The 22541-nt window shown below is 34.0% G+C and overlaps 1 protein-coding gene across 1 annotated transcript in view; it reads right to left on the minus strand.

The window, feature by feature from the left end:
* The window catches only part of Cdh18 (cadherin 18), a 332938-nt gene that overhangs the window by 39082 nt on the left and 271315 nt on the right, over nt 1-22541 (minus strand). The window contains exons 6-8 of the mRNA XM_048368427.1: nt 19375-19562; nt 10805-11058; nt 3967-4103 (exon numbers count right to left, since the gene is read on the minus strand). Of these exons, the coding sequence (XP_048224384.1) occupies nt 3967-4103; nt 10805-11058; nt 19375-19562 (579 nt within the window). The remainder of the gene's footprint in view (nt 1-3966; nt 4104-10804; nt 11059-19374; nt 19563-22541) is intronic.

Below are 22541 nucleotides of genomic sequence, written 5' to 3' on the forward strand. Positions count from 1 at the left end.
TATTCACATATTCAAATTATTTATACAAATTTATTAGCTAATATATATGTGCCAATAAATATAGTAAGCATGCAAGATTATTAGCATGAACAAAGACCTGAGATATAATTGCTAAACTTGAGAAGGCATCGTGAAATGTCTTAAGAGTTCACAGGACATACATCACATGCGGGAATTTAGGTCACAGAAGAGAAAGCTGTAAAATTTACCTAGGAAGTTAGGATAGTTTTCATAGATATGCCATTTAAAATCATTCTTAAAGGTAAATAATGGTAAGGCAGAACAAAATGAAAAGCAGACAGAAAAAACAGAAAGGTTCATGAATAACTGAAAAAAAAACAAAAAACACCAGAGCCGGATTCAGCCACGCTTCAGTTATGACTGAAAATATGATGCTCACTTTTCATAGAATGAATGTGAGAACACCACAGTAAGACTGTGTGTGTGTGTGTGTGTGTGTGTGTGTGTGTGTGTGCATTCTTCATTAAACTCGGGGATACTATTGCTTTCATTATCATTAATATCAAATTAGGGCACTCCATAGAGTATTATTTATTAGTAAAAATCTGAGTATGTTAATGAACGCATGGTTTAGTTTAGAGATATTAAACATACCCTGCTAAAATGCTACAATGGTAAACAAGGAAACAAAATACCAAATGAAAAACTAAAATTAATATTTTCAAATGTCAAAAAGGAATCCAGGGACGATAAGAAATGAAGAGTCCTAAATTAATTTGGTCATTAGATACACTTACTTAGTGACTGCCATTAGTGTCTAAAGATCAACATCTATTACAATAGCCATATTTGAGAGTTAATAAGAAGTAAACTGAATCATATCATATAAGTGATAAGGAAAGTTTATTATTTCCTAAGAAGAATCCCCTTCCCAAATCTTGCAAGAAATTGTGGCAGAATGCTAAACAATGAAGCAGAAGATTGCAGGATCTTAGTTATTTCACTCAACGCTAATGTAGGTTGTTTGAAAAGATTTTGAAGATAAAATTAGAGTGCTAAGTCACCTAGATGATCTGGAAATATCTAGGTTATTTGGGAATGCTTAGTGCAAGCAGGTAAACCCTTGGAAAGGAAGCCTTTCCCAGCTTGCAATAGAAGAGGAAATTAAAGAGATTTGTCTTGAGAAGGACTGATGCTGGATGCTAAAGATGAAGGCCCTGTGGGAAGCAATGCCTTCTGAGTAGAGAGGATTACAGCCATCAGCCACTGACCCCTAGCTTTAAAAAGTAGTAAGTGGACTTCCAAAATGGAAAATTACTTTGATAATGTGGCTGATGTTGAAGTTAAGGATGGCAAATGTAGATTTCCATAAGCCACAAAAATAGGGAAGTACCCAACCATATTAATGGACACATGAGCTAAACAATTAGTGCAGTGCTGGGCACTTTTGAAAAGCCATTTCCTTGCATGGGTGCATAGCTTAACCATGGCTTATTCTTTCTGTACACCTTTTATGATCGGGATTAAATTATGTTTCATTAATGCCTAATGAGGGAGTTTCCTAGGCTTCTTTATTCCCACCTATAAAATGGAGGAAAGCACACCTGTTTTACTTAATAGTAATATATTAACTCAATTCTCTCAGAAGCACTAGCAAATAGTAAAGAAACTACACTCATAAATATATAATTGGGGTATTACGTTAGCAGATATTTCCTTTGATAGTGATTACAAATAATATTTTCCTGGTATGCATGAAGTCATATATATTTATAAGTTTGTTTTCACTTGCTCCAACTATTTTTTAAACTTAGGTACTGAATAAGAACTAAAGTATAATTTTTGTCTGTCTACTGATCTCCTGAAAAGCCATTCACATTCTAATAGCTTTTTCTGATATTTTCCCTATTCACACTGTATTTAAATTTATGTTAATATTTTGATTGAGTAGTTATCTGAATATTCTTGGATACTGAAGGAAATATATTGGGCATATATTCTGATGATTTATGGCGAGGGTGATGGTAATGGTAATGGAGTTTGAACTCAAGGCCTTGTACTCGCTAGGAAGTGATTCTACTGCTTCATCTAAGTCTCCAGCAGTTTTGCTTTAGTTATTTTTTCAACAGGATCTCACATTTTTGCATGCCATCTTGTCCCTTGGCTTTCTTTTTTCTACTTGTATAGCTCAGATATCAGTTATGCACAGCCATGCTCAGCTGGTGGTTTGAGCCTTGGGCCTCCATCAGTAACCTCCCCATCTCTGTTTCTAAGATAGCCTTGCGTGAAGGCATGAGCCACAATAGAATGCCTGGCCTCATGTGATGAATTTGAAGATTAATATGGACCAGAAAGGCAAAAATGTATCCTGTATTCATCCATTTAAAATTAATGAATGCTTGTTTTCTACATTATAGTAAAAATAAGATAACAAATGCAAAAAAATCCATGAAATATCAATAGCATAGATCAGATATAAATGACCTAAATATCGAATTATAACAAGAAGAACGAAGTATATAAATAAACAAGCCTCAATGAGGTGTCACTTCTTACAAAAAATACTGGACATTTAAGTCATAAGATAAAAAAGTGTTGACTGAAACAATTGGGAATTTATTATGAAATGGAACTGCCTCACTGCCTCTGTTTTCTGGAAACAGAAAAGCCAGGCACAACAACAAAGAAATAAAATTGGTAGACCCATTCCTAGAATAGATTTCAGTAATTTAAAAAAATGCAAGCAATATATATGGCATTTGTTAAAAATTTAAAAAAAAAACATTATGCTAAGTGAACCAAACCAATTTCCAAGTGTTGCACATTATATACTTCATAAGAAATAGCAAAAATAGACACATACATAGATGTACAAAATTACAAATTGCTTCCTAGAGTAGAGACACCTGAGAAATGATGACTTAGGGGCACAGATTTTTTTTCTCAGAGCAATAAAAGCATAATTGCAATGTGGAATTAGATATAAAATTCTCTGAATGTCAATGAATGGTGTACATCCAAAGGATGAATTATATACTACATAACTATTTAAGCAAATATGTTAATATATTTTTAATATCATAATTTTCAAATGTTGATGTTTGAATTTTCTCCTAGGGGAAAAAAATAAAAAGAATTCATTTTATATACTACTATTTTTGAGGATAAACTATGGCAGGTATATTTTGTGTTTAGAGAAACATATTAATTTCTATATTAAATGAAGATTAAATGATTTGAAGCTTATATTAAATGAAATTTAAATTAAACTTAAATTAATTTAAATTAAATTTAATATAGAAATATTGAAATACTTCTTAAAGATTTATGTAATTTTTTCACATAATTCTAAACTGGCGGTAATTACACTTCATTATTGTCCTCATAGTCAATCACTTTCTTAAAGGGATTTTTATTTTGGGCACAATCACACCCACATCATGAATCTGTAGATAATTATTGGTATTTGTGCTCATTTTTTCCCCTGAATTTGAGTATTCACTGTAATGCAACATTCTGGCTGGAGGTTTAAATTGCAGGTTATCCTGAATTTTGTATTATATATTTCTTGAAGATACCTTAGCTCTATCTACTACTGAAATTCCATGAATGTTTCCTCTACTATCCAACTAATATATGTTATTTGAAGCTTAAGCAAAAGTAATATACTGATAAAATCATCCAGAGGCAAATATTGCCACTCTTCATTTTCTCTAAACCTTTTTGGATGAGTATCCTTCTTCCAATGACTTTCCAACAAGGCAGTGATTCAAAGACTCAAGGATGAGAACTAATGTCTGTTTGATGCCAATTTTCTACCACTAGTCTGTGATTAAAGTGGAGGAAAAGGTATGTGATCCAACAATGAGAAAATATGTCTGAATTTTTCTTATATTCTGCTAGATTCTGACAGCACAAACAAAAACCATGGGAAATATTCTGTCTGGGACATTTGTATACAAAAATTCATGCGCAAGTGACATCTTTTCTTATGATAAAATTTACCATTTTCTGAAGCAGAGACTGTGATATTGTACCAAGGAGTTTCTTCTCTGTCCAGAACCTTTGTGGTCTTAATGGTTCCAGTATTGGGATCAATGTTGAAAAATCTGTCCTCCTCTGCATTGTCATTGATGAAGTACCTAGAAGCATAAAGATAATACTTCACACTGGATATCATGATGCAGAAAGTAGGACTGAATAAAGGGACGTGTTTAATGAAATATATTAAAATATTTAACTGTAATTTAAATTTCATTATTTGATTAAATATTTGTATAGCAACTTCACAATTTTGTGCAATATTTTATCTGTAGTTCCTGTAATAATGCTTAATTAACTTCCAGATTTAAAGAAAGAAAAACGGGAAGGGAAGGAAGAGGAGGGAAGGGAAGGCTGAGGGAGAGAAGGGCAGAGCAAAGAAAGGAAGGAAGGGGAGGGGACGGGAGAGGGAGGAAATGGAAGGGAAGGGAGGAAATAAAAAAAAATTAAAAAGTTATCAAACCTACAAATAAAAATGGTAGCAACACAGAGAGCAATGAATGACTGAAAGACAGAAAATGCTATAAGGAAACTCACCAATACCAGAGATCAATTTGCCTTGGAGTTTCATTATAGCAGAGAAATGAAGATAAATCTACACCAAACAGCACAATATCTAGACCTATTGTATCTTCTTCATAGCCTCTGGTAGGGCTGCCTTATAAAGGGGAAGCTGAATGAATTACGTCCCTATGTTTAGCAGACCGGGCAAGTAAAGTCTGACCTCACTCTAAGATATACGTGTCACAGTTAATTGCTTCTAAAAACCCTCAGTCTGAGGGTTATTCTTCATTTAATATAGATAACAAAGATTCCTATAGATGAATAATGTCATTAGGAATAACTATGGTTAAAAAAAGACCCAGGTCTTTTTTCCAAGGATTATTTAAGGAGGGAGCTTATCACTCTTGGCTAAAACTTCTACCAGCTCATCCATCTATTTAAATCTTTGCTAATGTAACATTTCATCTAGACTTGAAAGATAAAAACTAAATAACTATGAGAATAGTGCTAAGAAGTGGTATTTGGACTACAGGGAATCAAAATGAAAATTTTAAGTTAAAAGCTTGAGTTGAATGGAAAAATGTTTTTATTTGTCTTAAGAAAAGTTAAACCTATACTCTTCTAATAGACTAATAGGCAAGATGGTAGGCATATACCCACAGCCTGATTTTTTTCTTATTTCTTATGTGATCCAGTTCTTCTGGGAAATCAACATAGAAAGACTAAATACTGTGAGATGTTCGGCCCATGAAGCACTATTCCACAGCTGCAATTGAATTTTGACTCAAGTCGAACTAAGTAGTTCCACTTAACTACCCTTGGATTTCTGCCCAGTCATGGTGACACACATTCAAGAAAAGGATAAATGGCAATGTGAGAGAAAAGGAATAATTCAAAGTTATTGTTGAGGAGAAGATACAGAATTAATTCTAATTTTAAGAATTAAGAATGACGTTTATTCACAAAACGGTTTACCAAACACATAATTCAAACATAAATGAGAACTGGGGAGATAGCCCAATAATAGAGCATGGGGCCTAGAATCTATAAAACTGTGAAACAACTAGCAAGTAAACAAGTAAATAAATTGTCAGTAACACATTTTTCAAATCATTTTCATAACAAAACTTATTGATTCATATGCTCTCCTAAAGCAAACCTATATTTCTACTTCATAAAATTATTCAACAGTATTTGGGGATAACCTGGGCATCGTTTGCCTAGTGAAAAGGTCCTACGCTAAGATTAATGTTAAAATCTTTCTTTCTTTATTTTTTTCAAATTTTTATTGTCAAACTTATGTATAATCTTTCGAGTTTTGATATTTTATTTTTCTAGCTCACAGTTAGCAAAATCAAGCCTGAATAAATAAAAACTGAAGATAAAAAACCAAACACATCTTTAAAGATACTTTATTTCTATGACAAAATATATAAACAGCAAATTTTGCTTGTGGATTTCTACTAATATGCTATAAAACAGTGCTTTGTAAATGAGTGAAAAATTCTTTCAGTCATAGGCAAGGACTTGTGTGTTTCTTTATCAGTACAATATGCTTCATTACATACGCAATTTACATAAAATCTATGCCAGTCCTGGCTGAAGAGTCTGTGAGACCCTATCTCCAACATAACCAGCAGAAAATCAGGCTGGTAAAGTAACAGTTGAGCTCAAACACTAGAGCAACCAGCTGAGCATGCAGGAGAACATACACATTTTTTAGTATATAGTGTTGCATGATTATGCCAATAAACAATCATAACCTTTCTTTTTTTTGTTTTTGTTTTGTTTGTTTGTTTGTTTTTGTCAGTCCTGGGCCTTGAACTCAGGGTCTGAGCACTGTCCCTGGCTTCTTTTTGCTCAAGGCTAGCACTCTACCACTTGAGCCATGGCACCACTTCTGGCCGTTTTCTATATATGTGGTGCTGGGGAATCGAACCCAGGGCTTCATGTATACAAGGCGAGCACTCTACCACTAGGCCACATTCCCAGCCCAATCATAACCTTTCAATCTAAGTCAGAAATTCTATCACACGTCTATTGATTCCTTATATCTCCATCATATTTCAATTCAAATTTTCAAAAATTCAATTTTGTTGCACAAAATAATGTATGCTGTTATGAAATTGTTATACATATAAATTGCTTTGATTATTAATATAGTTCTTTGATAATAGTGTTTGAACTCAGGTCTTTGCCTTCATGCTTGCTCTGTAGGTAATCTAGCAGTTGGACTATATCCTCAGTCATTTTACCTTTTGAGAAAGGTCTGGTGTATTTTGGTTTTGTTTTTCTTTAGCCTAGCCTGGACCATATTTCTCTGATGGAGAGGTAATGATAGATTAAAAAACATGCAGTCTATTGGTTAAAATAGGATTTGGCTAACTATGTATCTGGGCAGGCTTTGAACCATGATTCTCCTTCCTCTACCTTCTCAGAAGCTAAGATTCTGGCCATTCAGATTCCTATTAGCATATTTGAATTCAATTAAACTAATTCAGGAATTTTTTTCTTTATAATGTATCATGGACTTCTTTCATCTTTTACTGAGAAATGCCTGAATATCAGGTGAGGAAATAGAAAAAATTAAAACACTGTAGCTTTATCTAGTGAGTATTATAGACACAATTTACCATGTATTCACTAATGGCACAGTTGCCAGTATAATCTTATTCATATAACTTCCTTCTTTTTGAGCATACAACCTATACACCATTTCATATTTCGTAAATATATTTAAAAAATAAGACAAATAGAAAGAAATTGTGTTATATTGAAAATAAGGTGAAAATAAATTATTCATATTGGCATTTCACAGAACAATAAGCTAGACAATCTGTAACTGCAAACAACAGTCAATATCTATAAAGACTACTTTGTATTCAAATAGGTTCTTCAACAGAAACTACTTTCAAAAAGTTTACCCAGTTCAATATTTGAAATACAATTTTCCTTTGATTATGAAGGCAAAAACTAAAGGTAACTAGTAGTGATATTCAAGTACATTGGAAAAGTTATTTTTCATTTTGATGACAAACTTACCTCCATCTCACTAAGAGATATTAAGTTTAAAGTTATAAAATGGGAATCTATTTGTTCAGTGGTTTATACTGGGATATGTTAGCTGAAGAATAGAACATTTCTTCTAATTTTCACACTTCAGATACTAAAGATACACATGAACTGTAAAGTATATTTCTTTATGATTTTTTCCTCTCTAAGTAGCTGTTTTGTAATTTATTTACTACAATCTCTAGTGTAATAAATAAATAAAGTTTAATCAATATACACACTATTTTGAACACTTCAGTAACTTAAGGCAAAGTCTTGAATCTGAAATATAGTCCATATGCATTTTTTAAAAAGTTAATATTACTTTTATGTCGTTTCAAGTTATTATTTACAGAAAACCTATAAGTACTAAATAGTTTATTATACTGATAAATTCAGATTATCAAAACTTCTCATGAATGAAAGGAAGAATAGGCAATAGAGAACTGTGAAAATTCAGTTAAGCTCTCTGAATCAGGTGAGAAAAAACACTGCTGGCTAGCAATTTGTTCTCATGCCAAATCAAGTCCTGAATATTTCCAGTCTTAGCTTATGGAGAAGCTCTAAGTATAAGAATATCTTATATATGAGTTCCTAGATTTAAAAAATAGCTACCTTTATAACCCCACTGACCTGTTATACAGAGAGAATTCAGTCAAAGGATGTCATAGGCTCAAGGACTTATCAGTGTCTTTCTGAATGCTCATTTTGTAAATTTTAAGCCCTTGAATTTTGCATATGTGAAAGTTTTTGGGTTTTAGTGGCTGAATTATATGTTAGACATTGCATTCTGTGTTAAAACTTTTCAGAGTATAGCATCTGTGTTTACCTTCTGAAATTTCACTTTGCAAATTAAATGAAAATAGTGAATTTGAAAGTTTTAGTTTCACCATAGGTCAAATGCATGCTATTTTGTGGATTTACAAAAGTTTATAGAACCTATCAACAGACAAGCAATGGACAGCCACAGTATTCCAAGTTCTCATGAGAAAGTCTCACATTTCTTTCTAAATTCTCTTCTGTCTAAGTTGGATTGCTCAGCTCAGAAGTTAGTGTTTGAGATCCCTAAATTCCCTTGGCAATATGCTAGAAAATAAAATATAGACCACGGTAATCAAATTTCTGCAGCTGGTAAATAACGAGGCTCTAATTTTACCTCTTTTTCTTTAGAAAAAAAAGTGATGAGTACATTACTGCAAAATGTATGTTATCTGGAGTGGAAAAAGACAAAAATGCACATGCTGTGCTACAAATTCCTGAAGAATTTGGCTAATAGAAAATTGACATACCAAAGGCCAAACTCAAGATTTTTTTTTTAAATACACAAAAGATTCAAAGTACCTTTCCTTGCCAGTCTCCAAATACGCAGTTAATTGCATTTCAGGGCACATGGCAGGATAAATGTTTTCAAGGTGGTTTTCCTTAATTAGTACAAACACTTGATCCCTGAGAAAGGTGGAACAGGAGGCTGCCTCCTGGGTTTGTTATTCTTTTCTGTTTGGTATTCAACATTTACACGCAGAGGCCCATGTGAATGACATATTTATATTAAAATGAAGAGTAAATATTATGTAAATGATGTCCCAAAGTGTAGCTATGGGGTATCTAATTAGTTTAAGGCAACTGCAGCAGGATTCGTTTTAGTTGTCTGCCAAAACAAAACGGAAAGAATAAATCTTATGCTAATAGTACAGTCCCTTCCATTAGGATTTGACAACAATGTATCAATCACCTCTATGTATCCTAGGGAATGCTCAATTCTGTTTTCTTACTAACACAACTCAGTCCAATATGGTTAACTTGGAAAAAAATATTTCCTCATGCATTAGGAATATGAGAATTAGCAGTCTTCAATGAATGTTCTTCAGCTAGTCACAGTAATATTAGAATTCACATACTAGTCTTCTATCTACACAGCAGCCCCTGGACTGTATTTGTAAAGGGATTATTAGGTGTAGGCCACTGTAGTCTTTTGTGCTTATTGCTTCATGTACTCTCACAGTTACTCAAAGGTAGGCCTTGTTTAAAAACTTTCCTCCCTTATTTTCTTCTTTCCTCCCTCCCTTCTTTCCTCCCTTCTTTCCTTCCTCTTCTCCTTCCCTCCTTTCCTCCCTTCCTCCTTCCCTTCTTTCCTTTCATTCTTTCCTTCCTTCTCCTATTTTTCTCAAATCCTCCTCCTCCTCCTCCTCCTCCCCCCTCCTCCTCCTCTTCCTCCTCCTCCTCCATTCTTTCTTTCCTTTTCCCTTTCTTTCTTTCCTTTTATTTGCTGGTCTTGGGGCTAGAATTCAAGGACTCAGCACTGAGTAAGCTAATTGAGTCCTGTCTTTTAACTGTCTTTTAACCAAAATCCTAAGATCTCAGCTAACTGAGTGGCTAGGATTATGTCCATGAGCCCTCGCATCTAAATGATAGTATTTTTATTTTGTGTTGATAAGGATTGGTAATTAACTAAATCCTAGTTCCCATAGATTAACTAGAAGTAAATTATCAATGAGGTTATTATCTGGATGTTACATTCTTATCAGTACAAGAAATTTACCCAAGGCCTAACGTATGAAACTGTAAGCTGTTTGTACATCACTTTGACAATTAGTTAAAAAAACGAAAAAAATTCACATTAAGGACAAAAAAAGAAAAATTAAAGAAATAAAAAAGCACATTTCTAGATTATGCTTAATTCTAAACTAATTTTCTAATTTTCTCAACAGATCATGCTCCTATCCACTAACTCAAGTGCAAAGATTAAACTGTAGGTTCAGTGATACATTAACTAACATGGCTTACACACATTATTACTTTGACAAATTTTATATGCTAAGTTACTCAGATAAAATTTTAACTAAGCTAGGTATGATGAATAGCACATTTAAATCCAAGCTATATGGTGGCATAGCTAAAATAATCTCAACCCAAGGTGAGCCCAATTCAAAATATGAAAGCCCATCTGGGAGAAAAAAACAAAAACCACCCAGTAACCCCCCCAAACTAAAACAACAACAAAAACCAGGTAAAACAAAAAAGGAACAGGGTCATGGCTGAAGTGACAGGCGGCCTACCTGGAAAGTGAAATGCCTTAAATTAAAACTTCAGAACATCCCAAAGCCCAATTAATTAACATTATATTTTAATAAGAAACGTGGAGAAGAACATGGAAATGAAATGTTGAATGGCATCTAATTCATATTAAATATATGTCTCGCACAATATAAATTTTCTGTAACTGAGAGCTCTTGCGTACCGTACATACCTTACTACACTATTAGCACTGTCAGGATCTTGTGCCAACACCGAGCCCACGGTGGTCCCGACTCTGGCATTTTCATAGACTTCCATGACATAGGAAGGCATGGAAAAGAGTGGCGGTTCGTCCACATCCCCGACTATGATCTTCAGCATGGTGGCGTCTTTAAAAGGACCCAAGTGAGAAAAGCGAAAGTCAAGGTGCGTGTTGGCTCCCTCAATGTTGAGAGTGTACGATTTCTTCTTCTCATAGTTCAGGGGCTGACGGGAGAAAAAGGAATTCCCGTATTAAGACTTTCACATTTTTTTCCAATGAGCACTACTAGTTATCGACTTTGCAACAATGACTTTGCAGGGTTAAGCCATTCTAATTTGGTGTCAAATAGGGTTTTTTTTTGTTTTTCCCCAATAATAGCATCTAAAGAAGAATTTTAAGGCAGAATCCATGGCGATTTTATCTAATTCTAAAGAAGGTAACAACTAGAAAAAATTTTCCCACTGATGTAGAAACATGAATTTTTGGAGACTCTTACTATTTATTGTCTTATGCTTAATTAACTATACAAACTTAAATGATCAAGCTTTAAAACACTTGATATTCATCGAGATTTAAAAATGACATAAATCTTTAATACTTAACGCATCTTACAGCCTTAACTTGCTTCTACATATATTTACTTATATAATACTTGTAATGACTCTTCTGTATAAAAATACACTCAGAATTTATCTTCTAAGTTGGTTTTGTTTAATTAGTCAATACATTGAGCAGTCTGGCCCTGAACATTCCTCCTCTTTTACCTGCAGTGGCCATTGGTAATCCCCATTCTAAATCTCCACCCCTTTGTGTATAAGTTTCCAGGTATATGAATAACATTGTGTGCTGTTTTATTCTGAAGTCACTCTTTTAATTTATTTTTCTGACACAAAGGACAAGATTTCACTTCTTTATTTTCAAACAGGATATTTATTGTGTGTGTGTACACACACACACACACACACACACACACGCTATTTTCCTTATTCCATTGTCTGTTGATGTACACGTGGGTTGACTCACTGTCCTTGCTGTTCCGACTAGGGCTGCAGTAACCATGGGCGTGGATGTCTCTCTAGCACAGGGATGTCTTATCCTTTGGATATGTACCAGCAGAAGGATCACAGCCAAGTGACTTTGGCCAAAGCTGCCAAGCACACATATTTGGGAATTTGGAAAATGACACTCCTATATAAATGGTGCTGGTAAAACTTGATGAATGAATTGAAGAAGGAGTCTGAACTCATTTTTTTTACCACATACAGAAATTAATAAAATGTATTTGTGATTTCAATATAAAAACCCAAAGTGCAAAGCTATGTGATGAAAACAGAGGAAAGACTTCAATAATTTGGACTTGTTAAAGATATGTTTTGGGTATAAAAATCATCAAGCTACAAAGCTCCTGCCCAGCAAAGGACATAACAGAGTGGAGACAACAGACGGGAGGAAAGAGAGCATTTGCAAACTGTGCATTTGGCAAGGGATTAATATCCAGATTATAGAAGATGATAGGGAAAAAATAGCAACATAAATAAGTAAATAAATAACATTGTAAAAAACAAGGTTATAATGACAAAACTCTTTCTTAAAAGGAGAGAGTCAAAATAGCCACTTGGTGAATATACAGAGGAGAAAAATGCTCAAAGGCCACAAATCATCAGTGATGCACACATCAAAATGGCAGTAAGTAATCACTTCACAAGGCACAGTACATATTATCAAAAACTTGCTAACAAATGCTGCTCAGAATGTGAACAAAGGAGAGCAATTCCATATGCACTGTCCACTGTCTGCAGAAATGGGGAATGACACACCCGTTAGATTAGTATGCAGAGACAAGTGATATTTTTTATAAGAACTAAGGATCTTGAACTTGCTAAAAAGGGTGAACGGAATAACATAACATATTCCATTTTTATTATTACTTTGTGTGTGTGTGTGTGTGTGTGTGTGTGTGTGTGTGTGTGTGTGTGTGTGTGTGGCTTTACTGGGGCTTCAACTCAGGCATGGAAAAGTCTCACACAGCTTTGTTGCTCAAAACTAGAGCTACCAGTTCTAGCTTTGGCTGATTAATTGGAGATAACAGTCTGCCCAGACTGGTTTCAAACTGAGCTTCTCGAAAATCAGCCTCCTGTATAGCTAGGATTATAGACATGAATCACTGGAGCCTCCACTGTTGGTTTCTATGAATCTATCTATAGATACAGTGTGGCCTGATGAAAAGTATCCTCTCTATCTCTCCTGTTCTTGAAATAATTTTAACACTTTTCGTGGTTGTGTTTTCATAACAGAAACTTAAGACTTGGTCAATTTTTATCTCTCCATAGACCTATACATTCTCACTAGCACCCTTAACCAGTAGAGCCTATTTAAGATTTTTATGATTTTTTTTGTATTTGCTGCAAATTAATTTTACAAATGGGGTCACTATGGTAATTCATATGTGAATATATACTAATTTAATGTGATTAAATGGATCTATTGCTCTCATTCTCCCATTCTGCCAACACCTTTATGGTTCAGTAGCTTTCTTTATGCTATCTTCATAGATACCACTTATTATTATTATTATTATTATTATTTTTTTTTTGGCCAGTCCTGGGCCTTGGACTCAGGGCCTGAGCACTGTCCCTGGCTTCCTTTTGCTCAAGGCTAGCACTCTGCCACTTGAGCCACAGCACCACTTCTGGCCGTTTTCTGTATATGTGGTGCTGAGGAATCGAACCCAGGGCCTCATGTATATGAGGCAAGCACTCATGCCACTAGGCCATATTCCCAGCCCCGATACCACTTATTTTAATGTGACGTATCCTCCATTATTCTTTTTGCTCTCCTTCCACCCTCACCCTAAACAGTCACATTTTAACAATGTCAAAGTTTTCTGTGATGAGATAAAACAAATGATTTAACTGCCTGCCTGCTGTTCATTTTGGGCCTGCTGGAATAGGTGACGACCTTTTTTGGGGCAATTTATACACAGTGCAAAAGCAATGGCTTGTAAAAAAAACTATAGGCTCAGATTATGACTTGAACTCTAGAGAGTAATAAATATAGCTTAAAAGTCAATGGAAAACTTCTTTTCCTGGATGTTAAACTTGTTTTGGGGTGACAGACTCCTTTATCCTTTTCATCACCCCCTTTTTGGAATGTCAGTGTTTATAATTCTAAACCTCTCCAATCTCTGCAGTTTTGGAAGCAGATATCTTAATCTCTAGGTTCACATTTCAATAGATAAAGATGAATATCTTAAGGCGGACACTACCTACTATCTTACGCACAGCTGGTTCAAACAAAGAGATTTAGTACTTATGACTTGGGGAGGTTCAGATAAGATTTGGAACTTGGATTTGATTCTGTAGTACATAGGTTATAGGTACATTGAGATTTTAGGAATCTATTTCTCACAGGAGACAGACATGAATTCTGCAGTATCATAAGTATACTACATTGAACTGATGATGACATTGGAAGTAAACAGCAGAATTTATCTAGCAAGAGGCTCTTCTTGCATATCACAAGTCCATTGACAATAATCCTTATCAAGGCACAGAAAATATAGGATGAGCTGCTCTGTTTCTTTGCTATTGTTCTATATCCTAATTAAATATCTTACTTGCAAAAAGTTGGCTCTGAATTTTAGATTTAACTGTCTTAATTATCGTATTAAATATTATCATATTAACGGTCTTAATTTATCGTATTGCTCTTTATAGCTACTTTTACACTACTTTCTCTCACTGATAAAATAATTGTTTTATTTCTTTAATACTATTCATGCATTTCACATTACCATAGATAGTTATCTTTTCCTTCAAACTTTTTCAGTCATCATTGCCTATTTAATACTTTGTTCCTCCATAATCTTTTCTACTATTATGAAAACAAAGACATAAAAAGGGTGTTTACCTGAATTACTCTATGATTTAATTCTTCTCCGAGTTCAAAGAAGACCTATATTTTTGTTCACCTAAGTAAGAAGAAAGATAATCCTTATGGCTTCTTCTTTATGTTCTGTTCTATAACTTCATTCAGGTTTTCAAGGTGGGTGGAAGGGTAATGACAGGGCTAAGCCACACCGTTTCATGTGCTAACAAAAATGCCATTCCACTTGTTAAAACAATTGCCAAGTCCTGTGGTCCCAGGTGACATGATTATTACTTTCTTTTTCATACTATGTACATTTTAAGTGATGATATTTGCTAAAGCACAGAAATTATAATTCACTTACATAATATTTCTCGAGCTTGACTTTCTTATGATAGTTTAGTGCATGGTCCTGATTTAAGGTCTTTTCTAGAAGCTAGAACTTTTTTGAGACCAGAATGAATGTTTTTACTATAGACAGAGGAGTGTATATGTATACATTGTGGATAAGTCCAGAGATATAGATAAAAAAATTTGTATGATGTTAGTTGCTTCTTGTTTGAATATAAGAAATAAGTATAAATACCTTTCATCGAATTTTCAGGCTCTATATCATACATAAGTTAATGCATTGACCCTCATGTATGTATTTAAGTGCATATATGTCATGCATATGTATAACTATACAAATATGTTATATATAAATATATTATATACAAATATATAATATAAACATAAATAAATATTGGACACATATAGAGTTATATATAATTAGTTATATATAAAATATATAAATAAGTATATAAGTATAGAAATAACTCTATATGTTATATAAAATATTTATTATAAATATGTATTATACACATATATAATATAATTAAGTATATAATATATGTAATATAACTATATATACAGGATAACTAATATATATGATTATATATAGTGATATGTATGTATATATATATATATGGGGGATCAACACATGAAAGCTTACCATTAGCCATTGATACATAGAGCTCAATTTTCAGAATATTTCATCAGATTATTAGTTGTTAGCTAATGTGCAAATTTTTATTGTAGGGATATGTGTGTTTAAAGGAACAGTCAATGAAATTTCAAGTGTGGATTCCGTGTCATACCTACACTTTAATAAGGGAAGCAATGTCATTCAATAGCAGTCCTGTCATTAGAATCCAGTGGTGCATTTTGTTGGATGGGAACCTCAAATTCTCTCTTTATATAACCTTTCAATTAACAGAACATATCAAAAACAAACAAACAACTAAAACCTTATAAGAAAACACAAACTTAAATGAGTTTTTCTGATAATTAACTTCCTAGTTAAATTTCATAATTCTTCATTGCTTTTAACTAGTAGCCTCCTAAGAATGATCACAATTTTGTGAAATTTACCAGTGGTTGCCGTGTCTTATTGTTGCTCTTTGTGGCTCACAATCCAAAAGAATTAAAATCTAGTAGTAAAGAAATCCTAATCATCTTTTGTTACTCATTGCTACCTAAGGGATACTAAACAAAATGTCAGTGAGCATAGACTGGTAACCCCCCCTCCCTAAGTATGGAATATGGAATAAACATAATTTGCTTACTTCTGAACCTATTTCGTGCTTTTTCTTAGAACTGACAAAAACTTCAAAAATAGTTTCAGAATATTTTTTGTTCATATGATCCACATCAAATCACTTGTTTAATGAAATGTTGTAACTCCATTTACATATTGTGAGTATAGAAAAACATTAAAACACATGCAATCTTTAGTTTTAGTAATTATTAATATCTCTTATAGCCACAGTCAGACAAATTATCAGTGCTTTCACAGTGAATTAATTAGAAGGTCTTATCACAATCAGAAGCTTCAAGGGGAATGTGAAATTATTACTTTATCTCCACAGAGAATATTTTAAATTTATACTTAAAACAGATATGAAAAAGGAAAGGAACATAGCAAATTAGATTGTGACTGTAATATATCCAGATCATTTTATTCTACAAAAGAATATATAGCAATCAGAGGAAAGGAAGATTCTGCTCTTACAGAGGAAGAAGGAGGAAGTGGATCATGGAGGAACAAAAGAACAACTTTCCCTGGAAGGGTGCTTCCACATTAGAGCTTGTAGATGAACTAAGCAACATGAAAGAAGGAAGGCAGAAGAGTGACATGCAATGTCTAGGAAGAAAAACTTACAAACTTGTGGAAAAAGAGAAAGAAGAAGAGTAAATCCAGAGCCATTGAAAAAGTAGTGTTCGCTATGAGCTGGATACAGTTTACAGCAGTTTTCACCTTAGGTTAGCTATTTTATAACCACACTGAAAAGTACTAAAATAAGCTAACTGGGGGTTCAAAAAGATAAGCCATATACATTGGGATAAAGTCATACATAAATGACAAATCAAGATTTGTAACTCATTTTAGTACAAAGATCTTATGTTTTTCCATCTGTTTTTTTTGTTTGTTTGTTTTTGTTTTCTTTTTACTTAATAGGCATGCTGTGTGTAAGTGAATAAACTGAAGAAGATAAAGTCACAGTACAAAGCACTTGCTAAGAGTTGAGAGAAGAAATAGGATTAGCACTTTAGAGTTAAAATAATAGCCCTTAGAACAACTGTAAAATTGATTCAGGAAACGTAAGTGAGATTTGAGGGACAGCAAAGGAGGAGCACCCCCATAGCTTCTGAGGGTTATGCCAGAGAAAAGAGAACAACAAATTGCATGCATCCTTATCTCTTTTCCCCTTTTCACCCAGTTAGGCGCCATTAAACAAAGAATGAAAGTTATCAAAGTGTATTTACAATGTCCCACCGCATGCTTCCTTGGATTTGACTTGGCAATTTTCTGATGAAGGAATGATAGGGGTGGGATGTGCAGAGGCTCCTGCTGCCTGGCTTATAAAGCAGTGCTGATTTTGATCACTGAGGAGATTAGCTTTTGCGCTTGACTGGCTGAGGTGAGCTGCCTTAGAGATTAAATAAGAAAAGAGGACTTTGAGGATTTTTCATCCATTTTCTACCATCTGGATTCCTATTTCTCAAAGGTAAAAGTAAACTGTGGAATATAATTTACTTTTAATAGTGCAACCATGTGTACTCTAAAACACAGCAATGAAATAATAGTGAAATTGGGAATGCTAACCTGAAGGATTTAAAAATCATTTGAATGCAGTCACAAATTTAAGAGGAACCAGGTCTAGGCTACTTATTAAAACAAATAGAAAAAAAAAGGTGAAAGACTAAACTGTAGCCACTATGTTGAATACATCAGAAATATTATTTGCATGGTTCAAGCATTTTTCTCTTGAAAATATGTAAGCATGTTAAGTAAATGCACACAGCCATTTATTTTTTACCTTCATATTTCCGGTAAAGTCAAATCATGTGTGGTCCTGGAGAATGGGAAAATCTCTCCACTGTCCTCACATCAATGGTATATGTTTGTATTTCAGATAATGACAATAGAAAAAACTTCCCATGATTTGCAAATTCGATGTTACTTCTTATTTTCCAAAGATATTGTGATTGAATAAAAACAAATCCCCCCCCCCCCCCCAGCCTGCGCAATACCAACATGCTCCAGCAAGATTCTTTCAATCTTACCTGCAGCCATTCTTGTCTCTCTCTTGCCCTCCAATGGTTTCTGGATAGGATGCCATTTGTCCTAAGTTTTTTCTACCTGTGATCTACAGTCCCTTCCTCCTCGAATGCACCTTTCAATAAGTCTCCTATTCATTTCAAATATCTTTGTCTTAATGAATTTTTATTATTTTGACTCAGAGCATTTTTAACTTCACATTTTAACATTTAAGTCTTTATTTACCATGTGCTTCTTTATTTGATTCACAACCTTTCTTTGCCACATACTACATGGGTTCTCAAAGAATGTGGTGTGCTTCTCATTTCTTTCCCATATCCTTGATTCCTGTTCATAGAAAATATTTCTGTGGGATTTCATAACATTGTAGTCTACTTTTTTTTTTCTTTTCTTTTTTTTTTTTGGCCAGTCCTGGGCCTTGGACTCAGGGCCTGAGCACTGTCCCTGTCTTCTTCCGCTCAAGGCTAGCACTCCGCCACTTGAGCCACAGCGCCGCTTCTGGCCGTTTTCTGTATATGTGGTGCTGGGGAATCGAGCCTAGGGCCTCGTGTATCCGAGGCAGGCACTCTTGCCACTAGGCTATATCCCCAGCCCTAGTCTACTCTTAAAGATAGTTTATGTCTTCAAGAAACACAAGTCAAAGGTAATTACAGGTCTTGATTCATTACGAATAGTACCACTAATGTTCTCCAAGTTTTTCTCTCCTTTTCTTTTTAGAATCTCCATACCTTATTTTTGTGACATAGAATTTATTTACATGACATTTATGACATTCCCCTAACTGGAGCATATCAGAGTGATTTGAGCATAGACAGAACAAGAGCCAAGATAAGGGACAACACTGGGGGTGTCTCCTGAACTCCGTCTTCCCAACTCAGGCACTTTTGTTTCCTGAGAAGATCCGAAGTTTCAAATGTAACCTAAAGGAAATGGGACTACATCTCAACGAAAAAGGATGGTTTTATTTTAATGGCCTGAGACCATTAGTTGGTTGTACCTTTATCAACTATTCCATTCCTAGGAAAACTGGAGAATTTTGTGAATCATGAGGATTCTTGCTATTATTTACCTTCCTTAAGGAAAGAATTCCTTCCCTAGTGTCTTTGTCCGTGGAGATAGAGAACATGCCGACCCCGTCACCATTTATGATGGAATATGTCATATCAGCATTCGAGCCTGTGTCCGCATCATTGGCTTTGATTTTCCCAACAGCAGAACCCACTTGAGCTGACTCAGGAACATAGAGTTGATAGTGTTCTGAAAAACATTGTCATATTTTACTTAGCTAATAATGAAACATACATAAAAGCAATCTTACAAGTATAAATGGATACATATTTAGACTCCAGAGTGAAATGAACATTGTAGGAAGACATGAAATAAATATAATTCTTTTCAGATTTTATAATATCATGTTTGTATGTTTATATAAATGCTAAAAATATGAGAAACATGGAAGAAAATGCACTGCAGCCCAGAAGCTGAATTATTTTTATCAGTTCTGTGATGTGAAGTAATGTAGAAATATAAAAATGAAGTTTATGTTATTAAAGTGAATAAAGACTAAGTTAGAGGTCTAGGATGGTCCTAGCAGAGGACAATAGCTCAATAGCAATGTATATAAGGTAACTCACATAAGATGATCCTAAGCGAAATGAAGTACAAATTATAGAAATAAGTGGTTTATTGTTGTCGTTATTTTCAATGTACTATACGTATTATACTTTTTCTTCCATATGGGCCAAAAATGGTTCCATATAAACTTAAAATCACTGCTTTCTCATTCTATGAAAAAATGCCCCTGGAATTTTTGTAGATATTTCACTAAACATTTACAATAAACTTACATTTAATATCATATTTAATGCATTTCCGTTAAGATAAAGAGAAAGAAGAGTTTACAAATCACACCTATTCTCTTCCAGATAGTAGCAGAAGACATAACGAGCAATTTGCCACATGAAAACAAGTGAAATGTATCCAAAGCAGAAAGAAAATAAGTTGCCCTTGCCTGATAGCATATATAGAAAAAAAATTAGTTAACAAAACATCTCTTAAGTAATTAAGAATGCAGTAAAACTGTAGCATAAAACACACACACACTCATACATACATACACACATACAAACAGTTGATTTTAAAAACGATTAATAACAACATAAAAAATAGAAAGCCATTATCATTTACAACAGCCTTAAATAGATATAGAGAGAAGCAAAGGATATATTTTGAAAACTATAAAAACTTCATGAAAAATTCCAGAAATATAAAGATACTTATGTATTAGAAGTCTAATTTTCTTCTAAAGAATTATATTATATTATATAAAAATTATATTTTGAAAATGCAAATGTGAAGGCATTACTACATTTCATGTTTATATGTGTATATGATACTCTGCAAACACCTTTCTCAGCTCTCTGCCAAAGACATGAGGAACCTTTCTGTGACAAATTCCAATCAAAAGAAACTATTCCTGATTTTAGAGCAATGGTGTTCACCAAACCATCAAATAAATGGTGGGTAAAATGTTCTCCTCTCCAAGACACAAAATCACTTAACCTAAAGAATAGGGTTTGGTCAGATTATACCTTATGAAAAGTTTCATTTTTGATACAGTTAACTAACTAGAAAGAGCACGTGACAAGACTGTGCCTTTTTTCCCAGACTTGATAGTTGATGAGCAGACAGCTGATTCACACCTTTAAAAAATGAACATTAGACAGAAATAGAGCTAGGGAAATTAAAAAGCGATTCTCGATTTGATGTCAAAGCTATGACGTGTTGACAGAGGTTATTAACAGTATACATGTTTCCAAAACTGCCATGGAATATAGAAGCTTAAAAACATACAGGATCAATACAGATCATTATGATTTAGTGATGGCTTGGAAAAAAATGCCAAGATGTTTCTTAGAAGTTACATGTATATTGCCACATTACTTATCCAACAGGAAATATAAATATATTATGGACTAAATTGGTTAAATCTAAAATCTTTTTAAGCTAGAAATGTTATAGAAATACAACTTCTTAGATGGCCAAGTCCACCTAAAAGAGAATTGCACACAATCATCAACCTGCCCAGAACTTTCTACCAGTGAATCTTGCAATATGAACATTCATGAACCAAAGAAGTACTGGAATTATCATACTAGTAGTATTTGTAAACACAAAGCAGGTGACAAAAATTGTGAGTAAATACATAAATTAAGATTTAAGTATATGTGCATATATACTTAAGTATATACATACACACACACACACACACACATATATATATATGTATATATATATATATATATATATATATATATATACTCTTTAAAATATGTAGGTTGTTTTACAATATGAAGCTTATCACCACAAGATGAAGGTTATACTGGAGGGGAAATCTGGTATTTCTTTAGAGATTTTAAGAAGACATTTCTCTATCACTATAGTTCCTTAGATAATATTGACTACATTTTATGCCATCTCTAGATGTGCTAATTCATCAATCTTAATTGCAGATGTAATTCTAGTAGGCACCCTCTTCGGTGGCCCCATAGTAATCTGACCCCAACTGATCCTCAGAACCATAATCAATCTCCTCCTCATTGATGGCAAAGAGATGGAGTGACTCATTTGGAATGAACTGGCTACAGTAAAAGAATTGATTTTTTCAATCAGAATTAATCCTGTGGCTCATGTCATGGACCTTCTAAGCTCTTACCCTGCCCTAGATTGTTAACTGAGTGAAGCTTGGGGTTGTGATGTATCTTCGTGGTGACTGACTGAAAACTGCACAAAATCCTGCAGTGAGCAGGATTGGATCACTTACTTTGTAGAGAAACTCCTAAGTACTTATAAAAACCCTAATGCAAAACTAATTATGAGTAGAAATTAAAAGGTAAACAGAGCAAAAGGATAAAGAAACCAAATCAATATTAACTTTCAAAATGCCAGTTATAAGAAACTGCTACAATTCGTGTAAAAAGTGGTTGCTCTTTGTCAAAAGTGTAAAAGACAGAAAAGAATGAAACCAAGGACCTCAGTGAACTGGTTTGGCCAGATTGCTCCCTGCCCCACCAGTAGCCACCACCATCAGGATTGTGCCCTCCTCCTTCCAACCCATACAGATGACCCGCACTCACGGGAGTGTCTTGGGTTTGGCTATCTTCCATGCCAAAGCCACCTTTCTCCGACCACCACCCAGGAGAGGGTCTTGCCTATTTGAAAATAACCAACTGTGAG

This window comes from Perognathus longimembris, chromosome 19, assembly GCF_023159225.1.
Source record: "Perognathus longimembris pacificus isolate PPM17 chromosome 19, ASM2315922v1, whole genome shotgun sequence".
NCBI classification, from domain to species: Eukaryota; Metazoa; Chordata; class Mammalia; order Rodentia; family Heteromyidae; genus Perognathus; species Perognathus longimembris.